At 39.6% G+C, this 11,926-nt stretch overlaps 1 protein-coding gene across 1 annotated transcript; it reads right to left on the reverse strand.

Moving 5' to 3' along the window:
- Positions 1-527: 527 nt before the first annotated feature.
- On the reverse strand, positions 528-11,241 carry LOC104771662 (protein CHROMATIN REMODELING 4). The gene is made up of 11 exons (XM_087505123.1): positions 10,425-11,241; positions 9,112-9,448; positions 8,933-9,034; positions 8,137-8,832; positions 7,390-7,485; positions 4,614-7,238; positions 4,157-4,314; positions 3,914-4,028; positions 3,736-3,818; positions 2,939-3,464; positions 528-2,820 (listed from the first exon to the last, which is right to left on the reverse strand). Exons 2-11 carry the CDS (start codon positions 9,328-9,330, stop codon positions 823-825), a joined length of 6,618 nt encoding a protein of 2,205 aa, XP_087361249.1. The 5' UTR covers positions 9,331-9,448; positions 10,425-11,241; the 3' UTR covers positions 528-822.
- Between the last annotated feature and the right edge of the window lie 685 nt (positions 11,242-11,926).

Raw genomic sequence — 11,926 nt, forward strand, 5'->3', positions numbered from 1 at the left:
ATTTTTAAGCTGTTATCGACATTCACATGGTTTCAATTTAAGATGTTATGAATTCTTTAAGATGTTATTGCTTTTTTTCCCCCAAGTCGGATGTTATTGCTTTAAGATGTTGCTTTATTAAAAATTTCAAACAACATTTTTAGATGTTGTTGCAAATAATAATCGGGTCTGAAATATCCGAAAACAATATCCGATACAAGAAAAATCCGACCTGAAATCCGATCCGAAGTTTATAAATTATCCGTATGGATATTAGAATCAATATCCAAATTATCCGAAATCCGAATAACCCGATCCGAAACCGACCCGACATCCGAACAATTATGCCTAATAATCCGTATGGATATTAGAATCAATATCCAAATTATCCGAAATCCGAATTACCCGACCCGATGTCCGAACGCCCAGGGCTAGTTAAGATTCAAAGCAATTGTATAAGTACAAAGCTGAAGACTAAAATAATTCAGTCAAAGAGGCTAGAAATGAAACAAACATAATCTGGTTAAGAAAAATCAGCTAAACCGGAATTGAATTTCCAACAGCAATAATTAAAGATCTCTTCCACTAAGCATTACAATCTATAGTGTCTGGTTTTACACAATCCAAACCAACCAGTTAGATCACTAAATTCTCTTACACAAGCTTTACAATCAAATAGAATTTAACCAAAGATAAAAATGTAGTCTCGAATACATATACTGCTTCTTCACTGATTTGCGTCATACCTACAAAACTTAATACTTATAGCAGTGAAGTTTTGATTGCAAAGACCTAAAAAAAAGAAGTAACACTGGTAATTTCATTGCAATCTGATCGAAGGTTTCATTCGTCACCAGGAGAATTATCAGACACCATCTTCATGGATTCTTCTTCTTCTTCTTCTGCATTGGTGTTTTGACTTTCAGCCTCTATGGTCTCACACGGCTTGTTCAATGCGTTTTCAGATTCTTGTTCCTCTTGTTTCTCATCTAAAGGTTTATCTGAATGAAGCGGGGTTCGATCAGACTCCATTTTATCAGTTTCTGGATCTAAGTCTCCACATTGGTTGGTAGATTTAAGTTCAGAGCTTTTGCTCTCTAGCGAGATTGAATTCGTCGTACCAGTGATTCCCTCTAGACTAGGCCCTGGTGCATCAGATGGCGTTGCTGCTATGACAGTATATTCTTCAGGTGGTGGTAATCTGATTGCCTCAGAAGACATTGGTTCTGTGCTGTTTAGGTTGGGAGGAGGTAGATTGGGTTGGGAAGACCCTGAAGTTTCACCCAATAGAGAAGGTGGAGGCAAGGGAGGAGTTGATGATGTTAGTGGATTGCCTTGAGAGCTGCTTTCTACAGCATTGTGGCTGCTACTACCAATGTCTGTAGTCTTTTGACTCAATGGATGCAATTTACGTTTCCTTTTCTTACGCAGACTGTGTCTTGGATCTCTAGGAGCAGGAGGCGGCGGCTCTGGTATCACAAATGGTGGAATTGTGGTTGAATCTTCACCATATAAAACGCGGACTGATTGCGCTATAGCTGACACAGTTGGAGGTAGAGTGGGTGGCTCAGGTGACTTCACGGTAGGAACAGTCACAACATTCCGTAACCAATGAGGTAGCTTGTTCTCTGAAGAGTTCATTCCCAATATGTCTTTCCCCATAGGATTGGAGAGATTCAACCCACGATTCGGATTAAGAAAAGATTGATTGGCTGACCTTCCCAAGAACATGTTGTTGCTTGAATCAAGCATTGGAGGTAACGGCATATCTAGAAACAAGGGTAGTTTCCCACGCTTAATAGCATCCCGTTTTTCATCAGCTCTCTGGGTGTTCAAGGAACTTAAACTGTCCAAACCCAATGAACCTAAGTTGCCCATTCCAAGAGAGTTGAGTGGAAAAGGCTTCTCACTGGGAATATTTGTTGATGTCCCTGGTCGTTCAGATGGCCCAGCAGTAGGATCACCAGGAAGATTGTCAGTGCACAGATTTGCCATCGGAGGAAAAGGCTCACCTCGAAATCCAAGGTGTTCAGATGGTTCAAATAACGGAAGGGGAGATGCTAGATCGCTGAATCCGAGTTTTATATCTGTGAGGTGGGATTGAAACCTTGGAGGAGTGGCATATCTAGTTCCATGTAATGCCCGATTCATTATTCCTTGGGGAAGACCAGGAAACAAGGAAGATTTGGTGGACTTATCATTTCTGCTTGATTTAGATGGCAGAGATGAAAGACTATCCAAGAATTTACGTTGCTCTTCTTCCCACCTTGCTGCCAAGTACTCTGGTGTTTTAAACTTCGAAAACTTTAGCCTTGGATCTCTAAGAATTGTCTCCCAATTTCCATACCCATGTCTACGAATCCCAATCCAGAGAGAATCTAGTTCATCCTCGGACCATGCATCTACTCTTGTCTTCTTTTTCTGCAAGTGCCCAATGCCAGAACCAGTTCTAAGCATTATATTCTCCAGCACCTTGCGATGGTTCTCCGGAATAGATTGAAGAGCTGATGGAAACTGATCCAAACCCAAAGGAGGTAATTCCTTCTCTTGTTGGTTGAAGACAGGTGGATCCATAGGAGGGATTTTCATATTGGGTAGAAATGGCATTGATGGTACGCCAAATAGGTCTTGCATAGAATGACCAGTAGCTTCAAATCTTTTCCTCATCGAAAGACTGGCCATGATGTCTTGATGCGATGCTCCCATGGTTCTCGGCTGAAATGGGAATCGAGGAAGCAGCTTATCATCAAATGGAAGGTTAAGTAGCGGAAACTTCTCCTGGAAATCAGTCAAAGCAGCACCAGAACTTCGGGGACGCTCAAAATCCCCTGATGGAGGAAACTGCATTGTGCACAAGTTATGACCCACATATAAGTATAGAATATGTTTATGTATCATATATGTGAATGAAAAGTAGATGTGTTAGATGAAATTGCATGTATAAGAGGGAGGGGAATACCTGACGATGTGGAAGCCAACCATCCATATTACTAAGAGGTTGCTGATGAGGTTCTTCCTTTACGTTTTGTGGTTTTAGTCTACTCAAAGAAGGCTCCTGGTCATTTGCTTCCCTCTCAACCATGTTTGATGTTTGGGGTAGATTGAAGGGAAAATGAGGTCCTGTTATGGTTCTATTCTGTCTACTACCTGGACGAGAATTATTTCTCCGGGAGGATTCTGAATGAGTAAAATTAGGAGCACACAGTCCAAGAACTGGCAGGTTGTTCGGGGATAAAGAAGGTGGACATTCTGCGCCATGATGATGCTGGATTGGAAGTTCTGGTCTAGGATCTGAAGAACTGGCTTTTCTTTTCTGTGCATCACATTGCTGGCTGGCTTTGCTATCGTCCAAGTCCATTGATGTAGGGCTTTCTTCGTCCTGATTAGCTGCTTCAGTTACCTGATCTTCATTGCCATTAGGAAGAGAATCTTCAACAAAATTCCTTTTTGCAAGCAGGTTCTTTTGCCTTTCTCGCAGCTTGGTACTGTTTTGCAGAAAACAAAGTAAACTGTTATTCAAGATCTTGATATAATGAAAAACCCGATATCTTCTATTAAAATTGACACAAACTGATTTTGCTAAAGAATCTTCTTTTGTCTTCTAATCAGGAAAAATCACAATTTCTAAGTATAATTTATCTGAGAAGCAGACGTGAATGTATCTAAATATATGCAAAAGGTGAAATTTTTTTCCAACTTCACTATTATCAACCTAGCAAATATTGAAGAGTGAACAGACTTGGAACAAAAACTTACAACTTATCTTTTAGGGCTCGCCCTGCAGGTGTATATTCCTTCTTAAGTTCTGGTTCTGGTTCTTTCTCATCTTCACCGCCACTCTGCAATAATTATAAATTAGGTATACTGGTAATTATCACGACAAGGGTGCTCATAGTCACCAAAAGATGTTTTAGGAGTAGAGTACAACGGTTACCTCAGTTACAGGTCCACTGGTATGTGGGGCATATGCTTCCCTGTATGAAACAGCCTTTCTTAAACGCTTCCCTCTACCAAGCGCTGCTTCTTCCTCGCTCTGATATTTCTCCCATCTACAGATACAGTTTTTTCGTATAAAAATCAGTTAACAAGTGATAACTAATATGTAGTGAAACCATCATTTGACCGAAGCAAATAACAGAGCTAAGCCGCTTAATTTGGAGCAAGAGGAAACTCCAACCTCATACGCAGAAGCCTGTCCCATTCATTTTCCTCAGTACAATTTACTACATCATCATCTTTCCTCTCTGAACTCTGTTCATCAGCATCATCAGTTACCAGAGCAGGTGATTCAGCTTCAACTTGTTCTTCAGCTATTTCCTCATTCCATTCCACAGGCTGTTAAAGACGAATTAATAAGGCATTAAGAGGAGGCAATTCTACTTTGTAGTTCAAAGCAACCTAGAACAGCCTCCAGGTAATACAAGAGTCACTTAAGTCAATCTAGAGAGGCCTATCTTACTGTTCCTCTTTATTCAGTTAAAAGAAAAACTCGCGTCTGTAAACCTAATAGTGCATATCTCAGTAGTGACAAAAAAAAGGTGCATATAACATGTCTTTTCTTTTCTTTTTTGTATGAATGTAAAATTGATTAACATGTCATTTAGCAAGAATGACATATGAATATGATACCTCACCTTTACGGAGCCGAGCATATCGTTCTCTAACTCAGTATCAGCAGCATCGGTGGAGACCGTTTGAATATTTGACCGGTCAAGCAACTTCATAATTGCAGTCTCATCCCAAACAATCTTGCCATTTCCTTCTGTACATTTGTCTTGATAAACATCTCCGAGGCCACCACCTTTTTTCCTACTTTTACTTTCTAAATCCATGATTACATCTAAGTTCCCATTACTTTCAGATGTATCTTTATTATTCTCACCAGCAGAGTCGTTGAAAAGTTGTTCAGTCCCCCAGCGTAGAATATCTTCAAATTCCTTCTGGGATCCAGACTTGTTTACAAAAAGCTGATCGAGCATCAACTTCTTCTTCGCCAGCTGCAAAATGCGCTCTTCAACACTGGCACGGACGACAAGTCTGTACACCAAAAGTCGTTTGGATTGTCCGATTCGATGAGCTCTATTCATAGCTTGGATGTCAGCGTGAGGGTTGAAATCAGAGTCATAGATAATAACAGTATCAGCCGTTGCCAGATTGATACCAAGACCACAGGCACGTGTTGATAACAGAAAGACAAACCGATTTTTGTCTTGGTTGAAACGTGCTATAGCTGCCTGACGATCAGCTACAGCAACAGAACCATCCACCCTTTCAAATGTCTTAGGCCCAAATTCTATATTCAGGTAGTCCTCCAGAATGTCTAGAAGCTTTGTCATCTGTGAAAATATCAGAACTCTATGGCCTTCCTTCTGTAGCACCTTAAGCATGGAGTGCAACAGAGTCAACTTGGCTGAGGCTTTTATTCTCATATCATGAAGAAACTCCAATGACCCAGACTCCGGCTCAGTACCTGGTATGAGATATGGGTGATTGCAAACCTTTCTCAACTGCATCACTATGTTAAGCATTGACTGTTGCGCTACCCCTTTCCCGATATTTCGTAGTATCTGATAGTTCTTAGTTAGCATAGCACGATAATACTCCGCCTGGATTGATGTCAACTCGACAGGGACCATCCTTTCTGTCTTTGGAGGAATATTCTGCATGGCATCTTTTTTAAGACGACGAAGCATATGAGGAGCAACAAGTTTCTTCAGTTCCTCTACTTTCTCAGCACTTGTCAAATCATGGAACCTCTTCTCAAAAGAAGACAAAGAAGGGAATGAAGATGGTTGCAAGAAGTTGAGCAGATTATACATCTCACCAATGTTATTCTGAAGAGGGGTGCCAGTCAAAAGCACACGGTGTTGAAAAGAGAATGTGTTGAGCAAGCTAAACAGCTTACTTTCCGAATTCTTTAGACGATGCCCTTCATCAACCACAAGAACTTCCCATGGAACTCCACGTAGATGAGATGAGTCAGCCAGAACCATTTCATAAGTAGTTAAAAGGACATTGAATCTGTAGGATGTCGGCTTCTTGGTCGTCCCAGTAAGATTCTTAGCATGCCACTCATAGTCTCGAATGATGGCTCGTCCTTTTGCGCTTCCATGATACTCCACAACATTAAGGAGTGGAGCCCAAAGAGAAAACTCGGATAGCCAGTTTGGCATTGTTGAAAGTGGAACCAAGACTAAACAAGGTCTTGCAACTCCAAATTCAAAATAAAGAGAGGAGAGGAATGCACTAGCAGAAACTGTTTTTCCAAGCCCCATCTCATCAGCAAGTATTACATTTTTCGATTTATGCCAGCATCTACGCAGCCAATTCAAGGCCTCAAGCTGATGGGGAAACAAAGCACCCCCTCTGAGCTCTTGAGGTTGTTCTGTGAGGGTAACAATTTCACTTTGCTGACCTTCACCCCTTTCCCTTGTGGGATTACCCTTACTATTCCTTTCCAATGTTTTCTGCTCATACTGATGAAATAGATCTATCAAATGGGATGAACTTTTAAGAATAGGCTCCTCCACACTCTCCCACGTGCATTCATCATAAGCTAGGCCTGTCCACTTTACGTAAGCTTCTTGGTTACCTTCTTCTGAAACCCGAAGAGCAACTATTCGCTGAGGCTGTTTCCATTTATCTTCACAGATATTTATTACAGTTGTTCCGTACTTTGATTTGTAGTTCTCTAGTTTTCTTTTAGCAAGACCTTTTAGCTCCGCCTCGGAAATCCAAGTATTATGAATATTAGATTTTCCCACCCATTTAACAAGAAACTCATATGACACAGTCTCGCCAATAAGATCTGAAGTTTGAGCAGCTACAGGCTCCTCAACTTCTTCCCCAGCCACAGTGCATTTTTCCCCTGTTTCCTGATGTGCTTCTTCAAGTAACTCTCTCTCAACAGATACAGGTGTTCCACTAACTTTTGTATCTTCATTATCCACATGTCTACTCAATGTGGCATCAGAATTGTCTTCTGAAATCTCTTCTTTCCCCTCATCCATACCCTCAGTACCAAAAGCAGATTCGTCCAAATCTTTCTCCTTAATATGTGAATCCCTGGAACTTTTACCCGTCTCAGAAGAAGATTCTGTTCTGTCCTCGGCAACTAATAATTCAGCATTTGTATTTTGTACAGAGCTATCGCGCTGGTCATTAGCTTGTAAATTATCAAAACACATGTCATCTGAAAGAGAACTACACAGTGAGGTCTTAGTCAGACCTCGGATTCGGCATCCTAAAATGCGATCAACCTGTCAGGAAACCACAAAGAAAGGAATGAAAACATATATTAACAAGCATGAGCAACAAATGAGTCACCAGAAATGAATGAGGCACATAAACAATAGACAATTCTGAAGGAACAAGAAATATTTCTGATGGCAGTGACACAAGGATAGATACCTGGAGATTTCCAGCAGGAGGAGAGTTTTTATCATCCACATAACTAGAAGATTTCTTTGTGCCACGTAATGCACGACGTTCCTCCTTGGAAAGCTTCTGCATTGGTAAGGATAAGTGGATAAGAACATATACTAAATGAAAGATGATACAAGAACAACAATGAATATAGAATGAAATCAATATGACCATCAAACATGGTTTGTAAGAAATTTCATCTCTAATGAAAAAAACATTCCAAGCTCCTGCAGTTAAAAAGAGATACCCACAATTCATGTGCCGAAACAGAGGTATAGTCACATGTATCGTAAATACTTGTGAGAAACCACTTTACTAAATGCAAAACAATATTGAGTTTGCGGAGAATAACCAGTTGTTGCAACATGTTAAGCAGAACAAAATGTCGCACTGGTTATATAAGAACTTAAAATCACAATTCACGAGAGCCACAATCTTCAGAGCAGAACAGGAAAAACTACGTGCAAATTGACCAAGTATCTTTATATTAATGCAGAAGATACTCAACATTAAATTCAGAGTGACAGAAAAACTAGCTTCAAAACGATACTGAATCTTGTAACTCTACCAAATCTCTGATCTCTGATTCATTTATTATTGTTGTATATTTAGATTTACAACCCACTTAAAAAAAAAGCGTGATGCAACAAGGTTTCTTACACTACATTCCCCTATTATAAGCATAGTCAAATGTCTACAAAATCTAAAATCTATAATGATTATGAAACATACCTTCACTTTTTCTGGTATTTCCGTCTTGGTCTGAGATTTGGACAGGGATCTTAAAGTCACGCGATTTTTCTTTTTCTTTTTCTTCGAAGACTCTGGTTTGGTACTCTGAGAAGAACCCACTTTGGACAAACTTTTCTTCGAACGTTTCTTATCAGTCTTCAACCTCTCAACACTTTCCCCATCATTTAATTCACGCTTTCGTTTTTTCCTTTTACCTTTTCCAGTCTCCACTTCAGCAATTGTCTTATTTTCCACAATCTCGCTGGAAGCATGTTCCATCTTCTCCACGGGTGCTTCTTCAGTTTTCTCTGTATCTGATAATTTAGATTCAGAGAGATCTGCAGGTTTTCCCATATCATCTTCTCCGTGAGACGATGAATTAGGTCGGTCATCCGCAGATGCATGACCAAGGTCAGCAGTTGAACAACCATCCATTGGGGACGAATAAACTTCCTTTCCTATGGATTTGCTCCCTTCAGCCGATACAGATTTCCCTTTCTCAGAAGATTGTTCTCCAGAGATTATAGAACTGCAATAAATCTGAGAAGCTCTCTCGCACTTTGGTCCGGCTTGAGAATTTCTTTTCGTGGTTTTCGTTCTTGCTCGCTTAGCAATTGCATCTAAACGATTGACAGGCTTGAGTGCTTCACTGTTTGGGGAACATTTAGGGCAGATCCACTTACCATTTGGAATCCGCTAGAGGATAATGAAATAAGGAGTAAGATAAGTTTCCCAAATTTGAGTAATGCGAATTCACAACTACGAAGGACACATGTAATATAAAAAGATCGTTTACCTTAAGAGGTGGAGTGAGGCATTCGGTATGATAAGTCCTAGGACAACTATCACAACACAGTAAATCACCACCAAGATCACAGATCACACATTCAAAATAATTCTGTAAAAGAAAAAAAAAATTAATAACAGAACAATACCATATATAAAATGAGGTGAGAAACTTTAAAAAAACTTTACCCCATCATTTCCTTTCCTCTTAGAGGAGTTCCTTTCAGGAGTTGAATCAGTCCTAAGCCGATGCTTAGATGGTTTAGCGGAAGAAGTGTATTCCGGAGAATCAAAAGCAACTGAACTTTCCACTTTTTGGTCTAATAAATCTAGTATAGATGGAAGCTTTCTTCGTTTCTGCTTCATGACCCAATCTCTATTAATCATTTCACTGCCTGAATCTTTCATCTTCTATTTCTCTTCTCATACCATGTGCTTGATAGAGAACTGGATAGACCTTCATGTATAAATTACAGCTACAGTAGTAACTAAAGAATACTGGCCTTTGAAGACCTCTGTTGCCACACTGACATTACAAAAGAAAAACGAGTTAGGCAAACCATAATCTAAGATCAAGACACACTGAAACAACAAAATGAGGTAGCTAGAAATGTGCACATGCTCAGAAACACTGAACAATAACGTGACAAGACAAAATGAAGTGCCACTCAAATCAAATATACAGTATCATCAACCAGACAGCAACGGCGTGCAACTTGATAGTCATATGAACGATAAATCAAAAATGTGAAACTGAGCCTTTTCTGATATAAAAATGTCATGCACAAAGGAAAAAAGCATAGTGTAGCGACCTGTAACCACAATTTAATTCACTTTCACATAGATATGAATTCAAACAGCTTCATTCAATCATAATACAAGATATAGAATCTAAGAAACTAAATGATATCCAATAGTAAATCTACAACATTAGAGAAGTATCACATCCATCAGAAGTCTTAATTAAAGATGAGACAAAAACCTAGTACGTAATCTAATCTACTCTTATCACAAGCTCTGATAATAAACGATTTGTTCCTTCACTACTTGGAGAATAATACTTCAATTAAGATCATACTATATTACATTCCTCTACTCTGCAAAATACGGTGTCTTATATAGACCTAGAGCTTATCTCTAGGGCAAATTCACTAGTTTTGATACATAGATCAATGATGATCCTATAGACAAGTGAATGAACACACACTAGTGTAGAATTCAATCAACTTAGCCAGAACATAGTCAAGTAAACACAGGCTTTCGAAACATGAATTCAAACACAAACCATTTGAAAGAAAGTAGCAAAAAAAACAAGACACATTGGCAGTAAAAAACCAGGACAATTCACCTAGAAACAAAGACAATTAAAAAAAACAAAAATCACACTAAATCAGTAATTAATAAAACCAGCATTAACCTGACAAACCCCTAAACCAAGCATCCAAATCACAAACAAAAACAAAAAGAAGAGATTAACCCAGAAAGGAGAGGAAACAACTTACAAATCTGGGAATCTGAAATCGGAATAGAGAAAAGTAAAAAGAGTAATCCGATGATCTAAGGGGACGAGAGAAATCCGGCGATTAGGGATTGAAGTCCCGGAGAAAAGGGAAAGGGGGGGCTTCTAGGGCACGGCCTCGAACAAGAGAGAGAGAGAGAGAGAGAGAGAGAGAGAGGTACGAAAGAGAGAGATGATGAGAAAGAGAGAGAGAGAGAGAAGAAGAAGAGGGCGACACGCGAAACGATAAATAAATTAGAGAGAGAGAGAGAAAGGTCAAGTCTTTGGAGATGGGGTTTGGGGTTAGATAGAGAGAGAGAGATGGCGAAAAGAAAGGCATATGATTCGGATTCGCCGGGCTCATAGGGGAACGGACTCTGACATGGCAACCAACCAAAACCAACAAACAACGCACCGCACGAGACAGAAAGAACCGGGAACGGAGAGTGACCTCTCTACCTCTCCTTTCCCGACACGTGTCCCCCATCTCTCTCTCTCTCACCTAAAAAGATCTTGCCTTTTTTTGCTTCGCTTCCTTGCACCGGTTCGGTTCGGACCCCTTTGTTCTTCTTACACAACAAGGTGCGATTCATCGAGACAGATACAGAATCCTCCGCCATGGATCTTCGAGATTTTTGTCTTACTTAAGCTTAAGCTTAGTTTTCTTCCCCTTTCTACTTTGATCTTCTTCCTTTTTTGTTTTGCCCTCAGTTGTGTAATTTGTTTTTAGCTTTTTTTAGTTAAATTCGTTTAGATAATAGATACGATACGAGAGTGAGCTTTTTAGTTTAATAAAGTTAAAACAAAAACAAATCAAATCTGATGTTTTAATTTTTAAAACGCCGCCAGGCTAATGTTTATTTAGATTCTCTTTTTCTTTGACGTAATAAATAACCTTAAATTACTGTTCCTTTTTGACTCAAGCCATCCTTAACGGGATAACTTTCCCCCTGTTCTAAGCCCAATAAATAATAAAAATATGTAACAGTGGGCTTAGATCAATATTTTTGATCTTGGTTCAGAACTGATCCAAAGGCTGTTCTAATATTCTTCCTCTCTTCTGATTGGTCGAAAAAATATCGAGAGAACGAAAAAAATTCTGATTGTTCTCTTCCGTCGTATTCCGTCATAAAACGAGAGAGAGTGTGTTTGAGAGCGAATCAAGATTCCTCCAAAGAAGATGTCTTTAATTCTTATTTTTGTTTTATGCTGCTTCGAGATTTACCAAACAATGGCTGCTGCAGATGCAAATCCCTCGTTTTTGTTTAATGGTGGGTTTGTGAAATCTCCGAGCTTTGACGAGAATATTGCTCTGTTTGGAGATTCGAAGTTTGTTGACGGCGGTCCATCGATTCAATTGACTGACTCAGTGAGTCGGAGTGAAGGAAGAGTTGTTTACAGGCAACCCATCAGACTCTTCCAAAGTAAAGAAAGAAACTTTTCCGGATCATTCTCGACTAGTTTCTCGTTTTCGATGTCTGATGAGATTGGTGTTGTCCTGGCTTT

The sequence above is a fragment of the Camelina sativa genome, chromosome 20 (genome assembly GCF_030686135.1).
Source record: "Camelina sativa cultivar CO46 ecotype springtype chromosome 20, ASM3068613v1".
Classification (NCBI taxonomy): Eukaryota; Viridiplantae; Streptophyta; class Magnoliopsida; order Brassicales; family Brassicaceae; genus Camelina; species Camelina sativa.